The 22,265-nt window shown below is 39.0% G+C and overlaps 1 protein-coding gene across 2 annotated transcripts in view; it reads left to right on the top strand.

Annotated features, from left to right (window-relative positions):
* The first annotated feature begins 1,313 nt into the window (after window positions 1-1,313).
* Window positions 1,314-22,265, top strand: part of olfm3.S (olfactomedin 3 S homeolog) — a 76,157-nt gene continuing 55,205 nt past the window's right edge. For both annotated transcript variants that reach the window (XR_005960990.1, XM_041561548.1), the window contains exon 1: window positions 1,314-1,391. Coding sequence is in view for 1 of the 2 variants with exons in the window: in XM_041561548.1 (XP_041417482.1) it covers window positions 1,323-1,391 (69 nt within the window). In the remaining variant the exon portion in view is untranslated. The remainder of the gene's footprint in view (window positions 1,392-22,265) is intronic.

Genomic DNA, 22,265 nt, shown 5'->3' with positions numbered 1-22,265 from the left:
CCTAAGATCAGTCAGGGAAAGGCAAAGTCCCTCTGATTGGCCAGCAGACAGGTTGGGAGGTGTCAGAGAGTTCCTAAGCTGTTTCACGAAGCTCCTAGGAGAGGTAGGGGGGGAGGTAGGGGGAGAGGTGTCTGTGTGTGTGTCTCTGTGTGTGTGTCACTGAGTGTGTGTCTCTGTGTCTGTTTGTCTCTGTGTGTTTGTGTCTCTGTCTGTGTCTGTGTGTCTCTGTGTGTGTGTTTGTGTGTCTCTTTGTGTGTGTTTGTGTGTGTGTGTCTCTCTGTGTTTGTGTGTCTCTGTGTGTGTGTTTGTGTCTCTGTCTGTGTTTGTCTGTGTGTGTTTGTGTCTCTGTGTTTGTGTGTCTCTATGTGTGTGTGTTTGTGTCTCTCAGTGTGTTTGTCTCTGTGTTTGTGTCTCTCTGTGTTTGTGTGTCTCTTTGTGTGAGTGTGTCTCTGTGTGTGTGTGTCTCTGTGTGTGTGTGTGTGTCTGTCTCTGTCTGTGTGTGTGTGTGTGTCTGTGTGTGTGTTTGTGTCTCTGTCTGTGTGTGTGTTTGTGTCTCTGTCTGTGTGTGTCTCTGTGTCTCTGTCTCTCTCTGTGTTTGTGTGTCTCTTTGTGTGTGTGTGTGTGTGTGTTTGTGTATGTTTGTGTCTCTGCGTGTGTGTCTGTGTGTGTTTACATGTGGGCTGCTTTGTTTGTTTTTTGCCTAGGCTGCTTTTTGCTCCCAGTCCAGCTCTGTGAGTACTGAGTGAGTTGCAGTGGGAAGAGTAGTGCCGGGCTGGCAGGTGAGCAGTGAATGGACTAGAGGGGCGTGTGATCGCAGCGCAAGGCTCGGAGCCAACGGGAGCGCGTGTCTCTGCAGATTGTCAGTGTGGCATTTAGAGAGCGGTGGCAGCAGCGGCTCCTCTGAGCCAATGAGGAGGTGGAGATCAGGCAGGAGAGTTGTACTGAGGGTGTGAGGGAGCCCAGTAGCCCAAGTGCATGCAGAAAGGAGCAGAATAGAGCGGAGTGTAAAGTGAGCACTTTTTCTGTCAGAGCTCTTTGATCGTGACAATTTCAGTCCCTTGTCCAGCTCTCTGCCAGTCATGCTCTCCCTTACAAGATACATCCCCCAAATGTCTGCCAGCAGAGCCCCCCAGAGCCCGTGTGATGTCACATCCATTGGCCAAGTCTGATCACCTCTCCTAGAAGCTCTCCTGCCATCCCCCTGCACCTTCGCCTTCCGCCGGGCACCAAACTTTGGTGGCTGGATCAGCACCGAGGACAGCGCACTATGTGGAGCAGGAAGCATTGCTGCTGATTAAGTGGCCAGACAGGGGAGCAGTACCATGCAGTCTCCTCACAGCCGCCTCCTCCTCCTTCTCATCACCCTGCTGTCTCTGCTGGAGCCTTCCAAGGTATAGTAGACTCACCGAGTCCTGGCTCCATGCTCCTCCTTGCTGCCTGGTGCCCTTTGTCTCTCTCAATGTGCTGTCGGGACAGTCTGAGCTTCTGCATTTAATCAGCTCCTCTTCTGTTATATCTGCCAATGCAGAGCCCTGCATGTATCTAAGTGCTACTGCATTGGTCTCTGTTAGGCAGCAGTTTGGGACAGAGGCATTAGGGGATGCAGTGTATGTGTGTGTGTGAGACCAGTCCCTGTGTATCTGTGTGTAACTGCTCAGTGTAGACTGCAGAGAACAACTGACAGGGAGGGAGATGAGAGCCTGAGATGCTACAACTACTTTATTTATGATGTTTTGTTCAGTAGGAGAGCCAGACTCTGCACAACCCAAATAATGTCCCACTGAAAGGATAGATAGCAGAGCAAAAGTGCTCCTGACAGCAGCATTACCATGCTATAATCTGTGTCCTGCTCCAGGCTGGAGGCTGGCCAGACCTTGCTGAATTTCACACCAAAGCAGAATGCCAACTAATCCTTCCTGCTCATCCCTCTTTTGGTAAAAGCATCATGTTTAGTGTTGAGGGATGTATAAGAAACTCTATTGATATTATACAGCCCACAAAATCAGATCTGGCCAATCTGCTTTGAATCGTTGTTGATTTTAATACAATCTGCGCATCTTTTCCTTGTGACATATAATTCGAATTATCTGCTAATCAAGTGATAGTGTTATAAGCTTGGCATTTGGACTCAAGGATTTTTTCCTTAATTTTGAAGCAAATGCATGTTATTCTGTAAACTGTAATCAGCATTATGTGCCTGTTTTATTTCATTGGCAATTGCTTTTAAGATAATGAAGCAATATTTGGCATATGGCTTCATTCTGACCCCCACCCCAAAGTGTAGAATCTGAATACACTCCAGATGATGGTTCATAGTCTGAATAGCCTCCTGATTGAAACTTATACAATGCCCAGTGCTGATAACAGTGTGTATATATGTAACAACACACTAACACACAAATACAGACAACAATGAGTTTTTTTCGTCAGAGTACATTCATTGATCCTTTACACTGCACTTCATAATGGAGACCAGAATTTTAATTGAATCATTAGAGAGAAACCAGCATCTACCATTTTATATTCCTTTAGACAGCTACTGTCAATAGAATGTGAGCCTCAAGTGGTTAAAAGTGTGTTGTTATGTTGCGACACAAGCGCACCGGTTGTATAGTAATGGTAAATGATTTGCCCATTTCGGCAAGGTGGATATGTGTAGAAAATCAATGGTTGCCTTTGCTTAATTGATTAATGATAGCAATCAAACAGATGTTTAGATGTATTAAGAATATCCCTGATTCATTCAGGATATATATATATATATATATATATATATATATATATATATATATATATATATATATATATAAAATCATAAATTATATTGTTATATATACATATATAATATACATATGTCATGCGCATGTTTTGGAATTTGCTTTATTGTGGTAGCTGGTATTTTAGTTGCATGGACTAATTTTTTTTTTCCTGGGAAGCTGCAAGCCTTAAAGAGATATTGACACCAGAAAATAAGCTTTTTTAATATCTAGCATAACGTTATAGACAGTGTATGTGCATATATACACACACACTGTCTATAACTCTTGCAAGAAACAGCATGCTGTCAGCCGAAAGCATTGCTTTAGGATACAGACAGTTCACAATGGCTGGGAAAAATGTATACAAAATTGACAGAAAGCATTATGGACCAGCTGACAGTTGGACAGGAGATGAGGAACCAACTGTATTTTAGACAGCCATAGTGATTATTAATCATCTAAACTACTGGTCTTGGTGTCAATAACATTTGTCATTGGAGATGTAATAAATATCCTGTCTCTAAAGCTGACTGTGGTCATCCAGAGAATTGCTCAGTCCTTGGCAGTCTAGCTCAGAGGTTTTCAACTGACTGTCAACAAAAATAGGATATGTTGCCTCATGTTCTTATTAGACCTATCATTATATGATGATATCTTATCATGTGATTATCATTCTATTGAGGGGGCTTATTTACTAGTGGAGGTGTCCAAGTACAATATGTCATGGAAAAAACTCAGCAACTGTCTAATGTTCTGTTCAGTCAGTTATGTGGGTGGAGAATGAGACCTCTTCCTAGGCAAATAGACATTGTTCATTTCTAGTTTCACACTGACATGTGACATTGGGTAGGGTAGATATGCCACCAATCATTCATGGAACATACATTTCTTACATTGTATTTGCAACAGAAAGAATAAGTTGGTATCAGATAATCAAAGACACTCATTACAAATCAGATATATGATTTTAATGATTGATTTTCTTTTTTTCAAGCCAAATGCATTTTCTCTAATGTTGTCTTTTACATGATTGAATTTTCCAGCAGTCTGAGTCATATCCCCAACTATTATGTGAGAAGGTCTTGAAAAGTTCCCTCTGTTCTGTCATCATCATTATTGTTCAACGTCAGGCCCTAAAGGACCAGTAACATCAAAAAATTAAAGTGTTTTAAACTAATGAAAATATCATGTTGTGTTGCCCTGCACTGGTAAAACGAATCTGTTTGCTTCAGAAACAATAATTTAGTTCATATAAACAAGCTGCTGAATAGCAATGGCGGAAATTGAAAAATGGCTATATGGCACAGGATATATAATGGATTACAAATATCATTATGTGCTACAGAGCTTATCTGCTGTGTAACTTGAGCCTTTTCTCCTTTGAATAGCAGCCCCCATGGCTACACAGCAGCTTATTTATATAAACAATAGTAGTGTTTCTGAAGCAAACACACTAGTTTTACCTGTGCAGGGCAACACTGCATTATATTTTTATTACTTTAAAACAATTACATTTTTTGATGTTACTGGTCCTTTAAGGACTTTTTTTAGTATAGAGTCACTCTACTACATGCGTGGCCAATAGCCATTGCATCATTTTAACAGAATCACCTATATGTTAAATGAGGGTTAACTTAATACTTGGTCCACAAATGACCTTGAAACTTTTTGTCAAACATTTCTGTACCTATATGTAGATCTATGTGTATGGAAAGTGGAGCTTATGTTGTACCAGTAAACATATTATTCTTTACTATTCCTATAATTTTACTTAAATAAAAGAAGGAAGCTTAAGGCTTTTCAGGAAGATCAATTTCCATTTCTGAAGTGTGATTCAGTTGTAAAGGAAGCATGTTGTTAATCAGATTTGTCTTTTTTTATAGCTAATAATTTACAGGAGCCAAACAGGAAGGCTGCCCTCCAGCTACATTTATCTAAACATAGTGAAAAATTAATAGCATGCTCCTAAATAACTGTAAATCATGTTTTGTTCACTGCTGAGCATCAAATCATTTTGTGCACATGCTTCTTCAACAAAGGTTCTTTAATTAAAAATATTCAAGCCTCTGGTTATACAATTCTTTTCTGCTCTGTATCCACTAATAGAGAAAAATCAGTGAGGATGTACATTAAACACAATTGCTTATCTTTTGGTTACATTGCTGGACCTTTTATAAAAGATCAAAGTATTCTGGGAACTGAAATACATCACAATTAAGGATGGATTCTTAAAGGATTCTTGTTATCCTAAAATATTTTTACCCACCAGACGTGTGAGCTAATAGAGCCACACAACACTGGGGATAACAGTAAAAAAAAAGCCCCCTTCCGTGCTAGGACACCCGCATCAGGAGGAAGCTCCAAGTGTAAGCAGCCATGTTGGGACACATGCATGTGCATAATGAGTGTGTGATGTCAGATGCTCATTATGCCCATGCACGCTTAAGTAGAAACTCTTTACGTCAGGGTAGTACATACTAAGGGGCATATTTATTATGCTTTACTCCCCAAGGCTCCTGGAACCCTGCCTTGGGCTCCTGTGGCTGGTTCCTCTCCTTGGAGTCTGCCAGAGAGGCTGGGCTTCTGGCTTCCATCCCCAAGGCTCCTTGATCCATGCACTGGGTTCCTTTAGCTGGATACTTTGCCTAGAGATTCATGAGAGGCTCATCCCTTGGCAGGAACAGAGGCCTGGATGCCAGAATATCTCCCCAAGGCTCCTGGAACTCTGCCCTGTGCCCCCACAGCCAGTTCATCCCTTGGGACTTCAGAAGAGGGGCATCCCCAGGAGTGATTTGAGAGGATGGGCTGATTTCTCTCTCCAAGTTGAGGGCAAAGTATGGGCAACATCTCTTAGAACCCAGCCCTGGGCACTTGCAGCAGGTTTCGCCCCTTTGGGACTACAAGAGAAGGGCATCCATGGAGGTATCCGAAAGACCAGCTTCTCTCCCCAAGGCTCCTGGAACCCCTAATTGGGCTCCTACAACCAGTTCCTCCCCCATGGAACTTTCAGAGAAGGGCATCCGCTGGTGGGAACTGAGAGTCTAAGCTATTGGTTTTCTTCTTCAAGGCTCCTGAACCCTGCTTTGGAAAGCATCCAAAGATGCAAAACATGTTAGAGGGGAGGAGCTTAGGGACCATGGAGCACTGATGTACCTCTGTCCTGTTATGATTTGGAGAAATTTCTCATTGTTTTGTTACTACTTTTACTATAATATTGATTATTCAGGGTCTAGAGCAGTATTCACACATGTATTAGGTGGCTTACTTCTAAGTGTTTGTTATAATTGATTGTTGTGAGTACATCATAAAGCATTCGGTCTGTACTAGTTCTTTTTATTAATTTCATTTATGTGTCACCAGAAGGGGTAAATGTGTAATGCGAGCAGGCCGGCATTACCATTAAGGTAAGAGAAAGTTGGAGGGAAAAGGTTAATTTGAGCATGTGTGTTTAGGCTCCAGGAAAGGAGGTGCCAATTGTTATTCAATAGGGTCCTTGGGTCTCTATTTGCACAACCGCTTCATACGGAAGGCACCAATCTTTGTACACCAAGTAAGCTTGCCGTCATAAAAGAATCCACATGTTTCTTTTACAGTTTAATATTCCCCTAAATCAACCTTGTTCTATGCTAAAGGCTGTATGTGTCATGGACTTCACTTGGCGAATATAAAGTATCTTGGCTAATGAACATTAACATTACATTCTTGTAATTTAACACGCAACATTTTGATTAGGAGTCATATTCGGGGCTTGTTCTACACACATATAAAAAAATACTTTTAGAATGCAGGGCTAGATGATTAAGTAGGAAAGATACATAGAAGGTAAAGATAATTTATAGCAAAAATAGGAAACAAAATGATTATCATAATGCAGTAACGGAACTACCTGACGTGGGCCATGGGTGCAGTCAGTGCACCCGGCCCCCCAGCCATCTCAACAGGCACTATAGGTGGTGTATTCATGTTCGCTCGCTCCTCCGGCAGGCCCAGAGGGTGTGTGGGTCCTGGAGCAATTGCACCCCCAGTAGTTACACCTGTCATAATGGGGAAAATTAGTATGACGTGCACATATATAAAATGCTAAACACTGCTGAAATAATTGTGAGGGTTATAGTTTAATTTCTGGCCTGGCAAAGGCTCAATCCTTGGTGTAATTTCATATATAACTCTTTGTACTGCTGCACCACAGGAACATTTAATCCCATCTATTTGTACTGATAGGTAAGTGCACTCAGTAGAGATCTTGTTATCCTGCAGCTGTCTGTGATATGCTCTGTCCTTCTTATGGATATTTATGCGTCAGCTTGTGAAGTTTTAAGTGTCTTCACTTCATATAACTGCTCAGTCGGTGTACGCTCAGAGCGCTGACTGTCAGTATCACAGTAATATCAGTCTCACACCTCCTGATTATTCGGCTTTTTTGCATTCTGAAGCAGTAATAAATCCAGAATATGATCACAATAAACTTCACTGCTTTTTTGCCTGTTGTAACACAGGCCTGGAATATTGATGAGCTGTTATTCATTCATTTTCAAATCACAGGCTTTGAAAATTACGTCTGTTAAAAGCGTTGTGTTCATGTCTTTTTTTTTTTTTGTCCTAAAATTATTTCCTTGCATTTAAGAAGTGCCAGATATTATGTCTGTCTTGTACAGTATAACACAGATGATGATATGGCTCTTGGCAGACACACGGTGACGACTTATGTTTGGCAGTGGGGACTTGGAAGAGGAGAAAGGAAAAATTCAGTGTCAGACTGGCTTTCTCGGGTACCAGTACATTCATGGTGGGGGTGGGCCCTGACCTTAGTGGGTCCCTTGTCCTTTCTGGAGAACCTTTTCCAGGTTCTACTTGTGTTTCTTTTATTTCCTCAGAGGGAAAGATAGGAAGGAGCTAGTTTAGTCTGTGATGGGGTTAGGGAAATGAATGAAGCCAACATTATTTAAATGATCAGCAGGAGCATTCAGGGAAGCTGTTAAAGGAACAGTAACACCAAATATAATGAAAGTGTTTTGAAGTAATGAGAATATATTGTGCTGTTGTGCGGCACTGGTACAACTGGTGTGTTTGCTTTAGATACGCTACTATAGTTTATATAAACAATCTGCTATGTAGCCATGGGCGCAGCCATTCAAACTCGAAAAAGGAGAAAGGCACAGGATACACAGCAAAAAAACAGACAAGCTCTGTAGTGTACAATGGTATTCTTCAGAATGTCATCAACTGTGTATCCTGTGCTTGAATGGCTGCCCCCATGGCTACACAACAGCTTCTTTATATAAACTATAGTTGTGTTTCTGGAGTAAATTACACCAATTGTATCAGTCCAGGGCAACAATACATTATATCGTCATTCCATTAAAACACTTTAATTTTTTTGTTACTGTTCCTTTAATTATATAGAGCTGGAAAGGTGGAGTTTCTCAAAAAGAATTTGCACAGTACAAAAGGGAGAGCAAGAGCTAATAGATTCCTCAAACAACTATAAAGTCTGATCTGTAAACAGCACAGGGATAGAGATGTCCTGCCTGCACATTGCTCCTGTGTCTGTGCTATCCTCTGCAGTCTGTCTGTACTGCTCTGTGCTCTTTGTACTGCAATAGCAAACAGAACATACAGGGGAGCACAGCTACCCACATAGAATTAGTCCTGAAAAGCATTCAGGGCACCTAGCTCTCCTTATGTATATGAGTGGATACTGGATAACGTTATAGAAATATGACTTTCCCTTGTGTAGTTGTAAACTAGGAAAACTAAGACAAAATAATCCCTTTTTACTGTTGAATATTTTCCCTTTTAATGTAAGTTTATTAAATCAAGAAGAATGAAACTTTCTATTATGCACTAATGAAATACTTTTTTTTCAGTGCAGAGGTACCTTACTTCCCCTTAAACTGACAAAACTACAGAGGAAGCAGACCCCACAGTCTCAGGGGGGGCTGGACCATGGGTCTGCTTCCTCTGTACTGTAGTTAAGAAAATTCCCCTCCACAGCCGTTTACTTACCTTTTCCAATGCAAGCACTAATGCGACTGGGAGGGCAGGTGGAGGGAGGGAGTGCCGGAGGTGCAATGTGCCCCTCTGAAGTTTTTTTTACAGGGGAGCCGAATGTGAATTTGCTACGCCACTGCCCTTAAAAATAGCATCTTTATGTAATACAGGTATGGGATCTGTCATCCGGAAACCTGTTAGCCAGAAAGCTTTAATTCACGGAAAGGCTGTCTCCCATAGACTCCATTTAATCCAAATAATCCAAATTTTTAGAAAATAAATTCCTTTTTCTCTGTAATAATAAAACAATACCTTGTACTCCACAGTCAGATATAATTAATCCTTATTTGAAGCAAAACCAGCCTGTTGGCTTTATTTAATGTTTATATCATTTTCTAGTAGACTCAGTAAGAAGATACAAATTACGGAAAGATCCATTATCTGGAAAATCACAGATCCTGAGCATTCTGGATAACAGGTCCCATACCTGTAATATCTACCTTCTACTGACAATAAGATGGTTAGCATGTTCTTCTAGTCAGACGTTAGACAGTATAAAGCACTGCCTAGAACTTTGGCATATGAGCTACGTTTGTCTTAACTCCTAAGCCTCTTGCAAAACAAATCACTAACTTTGCTAGCAAAAAAGGGCAGCGGTTCTACTGTTTGCTGATAGATGGCAGCAGTGAGCTGTCGTTGCCAAAGTGAGTATAATGTAGTCAATAAATTTGCTATCAGAACACAGTCTTCTGAAAATGCCTCTGTTCTCAGAGGACTGCATATTATAACATTTTTCATTTCTATATTCTAACATTATACAAATCTTTGCCGTACATTTCAGTGATAATGAATCTACTTTATAAACCAGAACTGCAGAGGATGAGGGTAAAAAAAGTGATGTCCAACTTGTCACCTACTAATCCAGTAGTTTATGACTAACAATACAATAAATACAAATAACAAATGCTAGGTGCCCCCACACACTGCCTCGAGCCCAATGTTGTTGAGCGAAGCATTTCAGTAAATTTTAGTCTAACAAAGCCTGTAGGTAGTGACATGAGCATCTATGTAAATATATTACAAACATTTATATCTTTCCATTATATAAAAAATAATGGAAAATATAAATATATGCTGCCACAAAGGACATTTTCTAGCAAATTATTCACATTGCTTATTTATATAACTCAACCATAGTTACATAGTTATGTTGGATTGAAAAAAGACCAATGTCCATCAACAGCTCCGAATGAAACCCAGCGCACTTACTGTACCTACACTCACCCACTGAATTGGATATTATGTCTGTCCAAGAAATCATCCAAGCCACTCTTAAAGGCATTAACTGAATCAGCCATCACAACATCACCCGGCAGTGCATTCCACAACCTCACTGTCCTCACTCTGAAGAACCCTCTACGTTGCATCAAATAAAAGTTATTTTCTTCTAGTCTAAAGGGGTGGCCTCTGGTACGGTGATCCACTTTAAGGGTAAAAAGGTCCCCTTCTATCTGTCTATAATGTCCTCTAATATACTTAAATATATTAATATACTTAAAGTGTAATCATGTCTCCTCTCAAGTGTCCAGAGAAAACAACACCAACCATGATAGTCTACTCTTATAATTGCTAATCTTCCATCCCTTTAAACAGTTTAGTTGCATGTCTTAGCACTCTGCCATGTAGTAATTATCTGTATTAATTACTAATCAGCCTTATATTGTGACATTTATATTCCATGTGTAATGCATATTGTGAGTGGCAAAACCCCTAGATCCTTAACCCCTAACACACTGCCATTTAGTGTATAACTTGCATTTATATTATTTTTGCCACAGTGCATAACCTTGCATTTATCAACATTGAAACTCATTTTCCATCCTGCATGGAACTTAAAGTGCTGCACAATTTAGTATCATTAGCAAAAATAGAAACAGTACTCTCAATGCCCACCTCCAGGTCATAATTAACAAGTTGAACAGCAAAGGACCAAGTACCTTCCGGTACTCCAGTACTAGTATTCACAATTGAAACCTTGTGGTTTTTAAATGACCTGCCTTCTCAAAGGTGCATTGTACTGGATGGGTCCCATAGGGTTAATTTTCCTTTACTGCTCATGTGCTCAGTAACCTATTCCCTGTGGGAGGGATGTATTCCCTATAAGACACAAAGGTAGCTTACCAGTTCCTGGTTCCCTAATGTATAAAAGGTGGGAGAACATGTGCCCAGTCAATTTTTGTGCTCCCCAATAGCAAAAGGTGGGTATGCCAGAGGGGTTGGGCATTGGGGAGTGAGTATCTGAGGAAAAGAGGTTATACCCCAAGGTGAATAGTGAAGCTGGGGTAAAGGCAGGGCCGTAATTGCACTGTGGGCTCCCCTAGGCCGCGCCTCCCTAGCGCCTGACCGCGGTCAGACCACGTGGTCCTAGCAACTGCCGCCCGCTGCTTGTCCCCAGTGCTCCTCAGCAAGCGGCTGGGCGGCATGCTGCACCTACGATTCTGCTGCCCTAGGCCCGGGGCTTTGCGGCCTCACCATAAATCTAGGCCTGGGTAAAGGGACCCTGTGAAGGAGCTTACCAAAGGACAGACTATCATACTGTTGTAGTAAACCCCGGGTATTGAGCAATGTTCCCTCTAAGCCAGGAGTGTCCATACTTTACTAATGCAATGTTATGATCTACATCCATAAAAGCATTGTTAGCATTTTGTTCCATGGAAAATATTACTTAAATATTATATTGATTTATGAAATAATTTATATTACTATGTTTAACAAACAACTATTTCTTAGGTAACACCATAAAAATATATGAATAAAAAGCATGAAACAGGAGGGTGATTTTGAAAAGCTGTTGACAGTGTCTTGAGATCTACTGATCACCAGCTAAAAGTCTACTGGTAGATCCCGATCTACTATTTGGGCACCCCTGCTGTACCCTGTGCTTGCACACAAATGTAGTGGCCAACACACAAAGAATTTCTGAAAGCACCAAAAAGAATACTTTGGCACAGACAAATGAGAAAGAATTAGAGGGAACAATGCCTTTGAGCACCACTGAATATCCTGTATGCTGAGGGCTGACATCTGTGGTCAGAATATACATATGTACAAAGGAAGTACCTGTTTGTTCAATAAATAATTGTTTCATTGTGAAGAACCACTGGTGTCCTTTGTTTTACTGTTACAGTGTGTAATTTGTAGTCCAACCATATCACTCTTGCTTCAGACAACAGTGAGGGCTCAGCTGAGAGAGAGGGTCACAATGTAAATATATTTACACAATCCCTACATGTTTGAGTGCCCTACTGATTGATAATCCTGTACTTTCTATGTTATTTATTGACTTTTGTAACTAAGCATCTGCTTTTGCTTTCCGTTAAAGAGGAAACGTCTGAATATCACATGCATTGCACATACCTGAGAAACACATGTACATTATACATACCATTAATGATGTATGAAGACCTCCATTAACATTTTGATTTTGATATACCATGTCAGGGTGCTGTAAACTCTTCTTTAGTAAGATGCTTTAATCATTATTGGTTCTCTGTATATAAAGTTCCTCCTTGGTTTGCTATCCTGCTTTGAAAGTTAATTATTTAATTCATAATGCACAGATTGTGTTCTTGACATGAGTATTTTCAGCAGTGTATAGAAGTACCTTTTGATGTCTGTTTATTAGATTTCTTGGGGATCGCTTTACAGTGACCAATGAGCTAACCTATCTCTTCTACTTATTTTATTCTGTTCTATCCTTATCTTCTCACTGGGACTTAAAACTGACAAGCAAAATAAGTGGGTCCCCAGGGAATCCAAATAGGTCCTGTGATAATCTGATTTACTGAAGATACCCATTTGCAAAATGCATCTCTCTGTATCACATCAAGTTTATACTAATAACTGGCTCGGTATAGTCATTTGCTATATCATTATTATCATTTTGAGATTTATGCTAGTGCGGTTCTCCTTTTACATGTTATCAGTTTGCATTAAATTGTGGGTTTGTGCTTTTCTAAAATGCTGTGTATTTCATAATTCATAGGAAATAACCCTCATATCAATATCCGGGGAATCAACTAGTCTACATAAGCCTGTGTTTTATATCCTTTCATTGATTCTTGTCATTAAACAGTTGCTGTAGCTGTCACATGATTGAAGGAGAACATGTACATGTGTAGGGGTGAATGGTTTAAAGAAACATACAGTAACTAAACTATTACATACAAGTCATCATTCATCACTCATATCCATCCTGAGTATATAATGAACAGCTGCAGGATATTCCCTATGGTGTCTGGCTGATGTTAAATGCATATTAATGAAGTTTGATGTTTGGGTGAAGGACATTTGTAATAGGCTTCATACATTGACTCCACTAGACTAGAGGTAGATCTGATTTTTTAAAAAAACTGTATGCCCTTCCTTGCTTTATTTATATACATATATTCACACCCAGGCTTTAGTATACTAAACAGTATACTAATACTATCAGTTATGTGCCATGGCAAATTTCAACCATGCTTAATTTATACTTAACATTGTTAGGCTTCCAAGACACCAAAGGTACAGACCCACAATGCATAGTTTATAGAGCAAGTACATGTGGTACACACCCTCACTGTCACATTCTGTATAGCAGGAACCCTGGGTGTCTTCAATTCAGTTCCTTTTAGTGCCTAGGGATGTTCTGCTGTGCACCAGCAGGGAGAACATAAACATACCACAGTTTGATCTAGCAGTGATCCCCAACCAGTAGCTCGTGAGCAACATGTTGCTCTCCAACCCATTGAATGTTGCTCTCAGTGTCCTTAAAGCAAGTGCTTATTTTTGAATTCTAGGATCGGAAGCAAGTTTTAATTGCATAAAAACTAAGTATATTGCCAAGTAGAGCTTTCTGTAAGCTGCCAGTCCACATAGGAGCTACCAAATATCCAATTACAGCCCTTATTTGGTACCCCAAGGGATTTTTTCATGCTTGTGTTGCTCCCCAAATCTTTTTACATTTGAATGTGGCTCACAGGTAAAAAAGGTTGGGGACCCCTGATCTAGAGGATTAAACAGAATTTGTGGTCAGAGCAGTCAGGGCAGGTCAAAAAACAGGCACAGAGTAAAAAAAACATGAGTTCAAAACAGGAACAAGAACTGTAGTAAACAAAAAAACAAAAGGGGCCAGGAAAATGCTTTTATTTTCAAGGTATATGTATAGCAGCAGGTATCTCTGTTAATAGTATTTTAATGTATGCAACATTGTGCTTACTTATGCTTGTGTTATTATAGGAGTAGTCCACCATTAAATAAACTTTTAATATGATGTAAATTTTGATATTCTGAGAGATTTTGGTCAGCATTTTTTTGGTTTCGGCTCTTCATTTGGTATTTTAGCAGCTACTGTATCTGGTTACTAGGGTCTTGTTTACTCTAGCAACCAGGCAGTGGTTTGAACAAGAGATGGGAATATGACTGCATAGAAATAAAAACATAATAACAATAAACAAAAAAACAATAACATTTTAGCCTCACAGAGTAATAATATTTGGCTGCCTTGGTTGGTGACCCCCCATTTAAAAACTGGAAAGAGGCAGAAGAAAAAGGTAAATAATTCAAATACTATTAAAATAAATAATGAAAATCAGTTGCAGAGTTGCTGGGCATTCTATAACATTTTAAAAGTTAAATTAAAGGTGAACCACCTTTGTATGCTCAACATCAGACAGCCGGCAGGCAGAATAAAGAAGTCATCAGTAACTCTCTATGCACATAAAGATAGCAGTGTTTGAAACACATACAGCAATTAAGACATTATTAGGATCACTGTGTGTACACAGCAGTGTGTATGTGTATGTTATTTCTGGCCTTTGGCCTGTCATTTGCTATGTATGCACATACTTTACAAGTAGGGATAAGAAAACTTTTTTGTCCTGAACAGTTTCATAATTTACAGTTTTGCCAGCAGCAAACTTTTTAACCAATCTCTGACAGAAGTTGACCATATGATCTGTTTCAACAGAAAAAAAAAAACAAGGTCTGTTTAGCTTGGGAAAAAAATCCAAATGTGCAGTATTGAAAAGACATCAGATCTCACAGTTCTGTTCTATGATGGGAGTTGGAAACCAAGAGTGCAGAGAACTAGTACAATATAATCTGAGACTTTTATGTGTGGCATCTTGTGATTATATAACCACCATGCTATAATATCCTGAAATCAATCCCACACCACACACAAAAAAATGATTATGTTTATAACCAGTTCCTGCCAATAACATATATATATATATATATATATATATATATATATATATATATATATATATATATATATATTTACACTGTATCATAAAAAAATCTTTTTATTTCTGGAATGTTTAGAAAATGAATTCTGCTCCCAGGGAGCAATCTATTAACTATTAACTTTGTGCATTTATCTGATTCTATTACATTCCGTTTTTCTGATATCGTTTTGTAATTAAGTGTCAGGGGACTCTTCATAGATGTTGTTGCCATCATCACATTAGCCATATAGGGGAAATATATCCATATCTCTCACTAAAAGACTAGACTACCCATTATAAGACTGCAAGACTCTAATCTGTCTGTTTTTAAAGCTTTAGTATATATCTGTGTCAGGATAAGTCAAATTCCCAAGCTTTAATATGGGGGGGTTTGTGGATGCACACCTAAGGCCAATTTCAAAAAGTATAATTTCAAAAAGTATAAAGCCCTGTCTAAGTAATTCAAGTAAATATGCCAGTGCATTTAATTTTGAAACAGGGTTTTTTTGTTACAAAGTTATGATCATAATATTGATAAGCCACCATACCACGTCAAGGTAAAACCCCACATGGTGGTCCCTAACTTATTTATCTTTAGTCATAGTAAACAAGGTACATTACCTCTCCGTAGTAGCAATTCTTTGTATAAACATCTCCTGTGCCTTGGTTTCAACTCTGTGCTAGATCCTCCCCCGCCAACTTGCTGAGCGGCTTTTAAGAGGGAGAGACTGCCTTAACCAACGCCCATTTTAGAAAAGTAGAAATCAGGTGTTGTAATTAAAATCAAGGTAGAGTGATATGTGCAGTTGCACAATAGTGTGTATACATGTGTAAGTGAAAAGTGAAAGTATGTATGGTAGTGGTAAGGGAAAGTGTATCTGTATTTGGGAGTATATGTGTAAGAAAGCATAGAATAAAAGAATGTAAAGAAGAAATAAATGAGAGACATAATAAGTGTATGTGTACATAGAGTAGTGTCTAATGGGACGTTGGTTTTTTCACGGCTAGACCCTCCCATGCCGCCAGCACTTATGGCTTTTAAGAGAGAGCGATTGCACAAACCAAGGCACAACAAGTGAGGGGGACTACCAAAAGTATAAAGGGGGGGTATGAGGGTGCAATAACCACATGAGCTTAGCCAAAGCTTCAGGCAAATACATCAATATGGGGGGGTTTGTGGATGCACACCTAAGGCCAATTTCAAAAAGTATAATTTCAAAAAGTATAAAGCCCTGTCTAAGTAATTCAAGTAAATATGCCAGTGCATTTAATTTTGAAACAGGGTTTTCCCAAGCTTTGACATAATCACATAAACTCCTTTTGCACTAACTCCTTCCTAGTGCAATCTTTACAGTGACCAAGCAAGGGGAGGGAATTATAAGCGAGTATAAGTATACATTCTCAAGTATAAGCCGAGGTTTCACTTACAACCTCCCCCCTCCCCCGCAGCTGCTTTCTATTATAGAGTAGCGCTGGGACACATCTGCTTATAGCTAAATATAGCAGAGGGAACTCTGTATTCGAGCAGGTATTCACATTTATTCAACAGGCTGCAAATTGGCCATGTCCTAAAATGCATTTCTCACCCCTAGGCTTATACTCGAGTCAATTAATTTTCCCAGTTTTCTTAGGTAAATTTAGGTACCTCGGCTTATACTCGGGTCGGAATGAGGAATGATCTGAATAATAAATGATACCTTGATACATTTTATGTTGTTTATGAGAAGAGGGGAGCAATGGTTTGACTAATTCCACAGTGAACTCTTACACACTGAGACTCCAGATCAAGCATGCACTCTTGCAGGATCATGTTAAAAAAAATAATTTGCTTTCTTTATTTTTATAAATACATGTAAAACCTATTTGGGCGGTACGGGGTTAATTCACCAGCTAGTGCACTAGAGCATGGGTTACATATGACTCTTCATGGTTAGGGCCTTCGCTATATAGAAGATAAAGATAAAGGTGTGGTGTAGTGTAACTACAACTTCCACAGGCTACTGTGCAATCAACAAAAGACTTGGGCGCCAGGAGGTTCTTAATAAAACAGGAACAAGTTTTATTAAACTATGCCCTAGGCAAGTAACATCAGGTTTCTACTCACGCAGGAGTTGAGGCAACAGCATATAGAGAGTTCACACAGGGAGTTCACAGACGACATCTTCTTCCAGACGATCTTCTTCCTGCTTTGACCGGCGCATGCGCAGTAGGAGCATTTCGCCGGTATGATCTACTGCGCATGCACCAAAAGTACATCGTGACTTTTGGCGCATGCGCAGTAGATCCGTACCGGCGAAATGCTCCTACTGCGCATGCGCCAAAACGCCGTTCAAAGCAGGAAGAAGATCGTGTGGAAGAAGATGTCGTCTGTGAACTCCCTGGACTGGACCTGCGCAGAAGGGTAAGTAACAAGTTAGGGGCATTTGCCCAGTGGGACGGGTAGGCCAGGGGGGAGGAGGGAGGGTGGGCAACACACGGGAGGGGGGTAGGGTTTTTGCCCCAACTAGGTTTCCTTCCCCTTTAAAGGTATTGTTCAGTGTAAAAATAAAAACTGTGTAAATAGATAGGCTGTGCAAAATAAAAAAATGTTTCTAATATATCTGACTGGTTACCCTGGTTACCAGGCAGTAACCAATCAGAGACTTGAGGGGGGCCACATGGGTCATATCTGTTGCTCCAGCCTTTATATATTACATTTTTGGCTAACTAACTATTGTATATAAGAAACATTTTTTTATTTTGCACAGCCTATTTATTTACCCAGTTTTTATTTTCACACTGAACTGTTCCTTTAAAGCTGCAGAGCAGATTAACCCGTAGGGGCCCCTACATACATAAAAGCTGTCTGCGTTGGCTCAGTTCAATAAACACCTACTGATGCATTCCATGCCCCATTTCCTGGCACTTCCTCCGATTATAACACAATATTCAAATTTTTAAACTTTATAGGTATCCCTACTTACAAACAATGTCTTAAAGGTATTGCATTTGGTACAGGGTATAACGGCAGAAGCAATGGCAATGGAGTGGGCATTTTGCAAGCGAAAATCGTGTTGACTACTTTCTGTTCCATCAATCTAAGATAAAACATTATTGTCCCCAGCATGTATTATTTAACTAAAAAAGAAAATTATCTTGAAATGAATATATGAAAGGATTACATTTATAAGCATAGCAACATGTTTCAGTTCAGTTTATATATTTACTGTATATATATGCCTGCACAGTGCCCTTTAATTCTTTAATTTTTTTTAAAAAAGTCTGGTGTCCATACATCCAGCTTTAAAATTCAGCTGATGCTGGGAAACCAGTCATAGCATCATCATAATTTGTATTTACCTTGCAAAACTCCTGACCTTGCCATAATGCAACATTGGAGCATGTATCTAAATATTTCCTGGTATTTGTGCAGTCCATGTCCTTCTCCTAATAACAAAACATTTATCCCTGGCGTGAAATGAAGAAGTGTATACTTCCTGCTGAAGATGAGCTATGTTTGTATGATTCAAACCTGATTGCTCCATTTAGCTCATGGAGAGTCTCTCTCCTCCCATATGACTGCTTCTTTTTGCTTTTACAAAAAAGTATTCCTTAGTGTTGATAAATGAAAATAATGGCTGCGGTTAAGTGCAGAGTGGAGCAGCAATTCATTCCCAGCAATGATTTCTTTGTAGCAAATCTGACTGAGTAGTCCTGTCTAGTGGATAGATGTAGATGTACTTTGGATAAAGAATGGGTATTAAAAATATCTATCTAGGCAGTTATATATCTACACATTCCATTGTTGCAAGAACAGACAATTTTCACCGACAGGCAAAACATGATTGAGATTCTCCATGAGAGATTTGAGTTAAAATGAAGTTGCACATTTCTCACATTTACTTATAAAGGCTACACTAAAGATATGCTGTGAAATTACAATGGAAGCATAATGTGTGTTCCAGTTAATTACATAAGAAGGGAATATAATTTTGCATATACCTGCAAAGATAACAGTGACATAGCCTGGCCCCATCCAAACTTATACACAGACCTACACATCTGCTTTTGTATATCCCCCTTTTTTTAAACTTCAATCAGAGGTATATGAAAAAGTTGCATAAGCACTACCTGAAGTTCCAGAAGTAAGTATATTTTATAAAAAATTTTTTATACAAACATACATAATTCCACATTTTAAAAAGGAAAACCATGACAGTATTCAGGAGAGCTTTCTGGGACCAGTTCCCCACACCCTAAGGCTCACAGAGTAACACAAACCTTCCCTCACATACTAACATTGGAGATGTAGTATATTGCAGATGTTGCCCATAGCAACCAATCAGATATTTGCTTTTGTTTTCTAACTTATAAGTGACTGATTGTTTGCCATGGGCAACATCTCCAGAAATTTCTCCAGATATATATCTCCAATGTTAGTAAACATGCCCACATGTTCCATGTTAACGTGATGGACTTGAAGTTCTTGTGGATAGTTCATAGTGGATAGTTCATAGATTCTCTCGAAAGCAGAAAGCTCAGAATCCATCACTAGTGATGATCGAATTTATTCGCCAGGCGCGAACTTGCGGCAAATTTGTGCGATTCACAGCCGGTGAATAAATTCACCGCAGACGTCCAAAAAAATGGACACTGGCATAAAAACGGACGCCAGGGTCAAAAAACGGATGCCGGCATCAAAAACGGACCCCAGTGCCGTTTCGAGAATTTTTTGCCATTTTCCGAATCAAAACGGTGCAAATTCGCCCATCACTATCCATCACTGCAGTCTGCACTTGTGCCCACTAGTGATGTGCACCCGACCCTAACCCGCCCCCTCCCAATCCGCACCTGGCCCAGTCCAGATGGGACACCTGGATTCATGGTCTATACCTGGGCCCGGGAACTACTTGTTCCATTACTGCTTGTGTGGATGTGTTTCTGGAAAAAGCAACAATCACATCTTGCTTTAATGGTGGAGTTCTAGATTTACAATAGAATCAAATTAAAAGCAATAAGCTGAAAGGATTCCTAGCAATGCCAATAATACAGCAAAGTAAAAATGATGATAGTTGATAAATCTCCCCCCCCCCAAGTCAGTTTATATTGAACCCAGTGGACAACATGACATGAGATAATAAAAAAGGCACAACTGTATCCCTTTAAGGCTCTGGAGGAATGCTATCATAACACAAGCAATTGATAGGTTTTAAGATAAAAGGCCCTAGATACAGTATCTACAGTATATAAAGCTGATTTAAAAACTCAACTTTGCTCACCCCGTTTTGTGGCCCTATAAAAAACTCATTTTCCCTCATGACCTTGCAGGAGTTGGAAGCTGTAATTTTAGTTGTTTTTTTTTTTTAGCTCTTGCTGTGTCTGTTTATGACTGTGGGAAGCAAAAAAATAAAATGTGTTGTTTTTACCTCTCTGGAACCGGCATCCAAATTCTCTTCCCTTTGCATAAACAGAATAATCTATCAGGAGCAGAATGAAATAGCCAAATTAATTGCCTCTTTAAAGCCTTTCCAAATTTGTTTCAAGCTTGGCTGACAGTACGTTAATGGCAGTTCCTGATGCACCTGGTGCTTTGTACCTATTAAACTAAACAGATGAAATGTATTGTTGTTTGTCTAGTTATTTATAATTTCATTACTCTTTGAAAGATGGAAAGAAACTAGAAAGAATATTTCATCGGCACTCTAATAGATGTTTGTAGTTATACATGTTGAAGAATGTACAGAAACTGTTGAGTTTTTAGATGTACGTATTTAATTATACTATCAATAATGGTGTTATTTTATCATTTTCACAACAACACCAGATAATTTCTTCCTCCCGTTCTTAAACCATGATTCCTATATTATCTCATGATGCCTTGTATCTACTTTTCTCATTGCACTACAGCCATCAATTAAAGCGTCTCACTGATATCTAATACATGAGCCCCTTGTCCCATTTATTTATGAGTTATTTATCTATCAACCTTATCTATATTTCATTGTGTGGTCTTGATGTTTAATACAATCATGGACAAATCTGTAACTCATAGAAATCAGAACAGTGACTTCCTAGAAAACCCTTACTGTTTTATACAATTACAACAGAGACCAATTGAGAGAGAGAAATAAAAAGGGCCTTCAAAGTAGTTGCTCCCGAGGTTGAAAAGTATAAATTTTATTTAGCACATAGAAATGTTCCTCTAACTTCCTCTAAAGTAATTCAACCTTACAATCTGATATCTTATTATGACCACTATATACTAGAGGAGTTCCATGGGCATATAAAGGCATGAGAAGCTGACTGCTTTTTATAGATCATGGAACTACTCTGAAGTTACTTCTAATAGCCTCATATTTTACAACAAGGGGTGCTTAATTTTATAGAATGTACAAGTTTCAGAAAGTAATTTCACACAAATTACAAAAAATACACCATGAAATATAATATATAATAATTTCTCATTAAAGGACATGCCAACCCAAGAATTTTTTTTAGCCTAATAAAAGAAAACACAATTATAAGCAAATTTCCAATCTGAATTGATTAAAAATTGTTAGTAGTAAAAGTTATTTGGAAACCCTTGAGGGCTGTAAAATCCCCTATATCCAATCACAATGGTTCCATTAAACTACAAGTCACATATTAACCAATCACAATGGTTCCATTGAACTTCAAGTTCAATGGAACCATTGTGATTGGATATTGGTGACTTTACTACCCTCAAGGGTTTAAAAGCCGGGGGATTCTCTACCACTTCAACTCGGATGAGTGGTGAAACGTATTCAAGAAAAACTCTAAATGTCCCGTTGCCTTTGAATTAGATGCAATTCATTTACATTTCATTTATTCATATTCCAGTTTTTCTTTTGCCCTGCAAAACAGTTTTTTATATTACACCTAATATAAGAGAAAAGTAGGTCCTACAGGGCAAACATCGAAATATTTGATATCAAATATAAATGACCAAGAAGATGAGTGACTAACTCCCACAAGGCTGCATTCCAATGGGGTATTTCCCAAAGAAACTTCATAGAGACTTTTGGCATTTTCACTGTGTACAGCAGGAACAAGTAAAACGGTATGTTAAAATAGATGAACATGAAAATAAGAAAATAATAAATGTATTTAAAATACCTTTATTTTTTTTTTATTTTAGAATGTAAAATGAAGAGGTTGGTATTAATCTGATAAAGAATAATATAATTCTAACTCATTTTAACAGTACATATAAGTTCCAAATTAGCAGTATAATCAGTGTGAA

The sequence above is a fragment of the Xenopus laevis genome, chromosome 4S (genome assembly GCF_017654675.1).
Source record: "Xenopus laevis strain J_2021 chromosome 4S, Xenopus_laevis_v10.1, whole genome shotgun sequence".
NCBI lineage: Eukaryota > Metazoa > Chordata > Amphibia > Anura > Pipidae > Xenopus > Xenopus laevis.
Note: the sequence above shows the minus strand (reverse complement) of the source record. Positions and strands in the feature narration are given on the sequence as shown.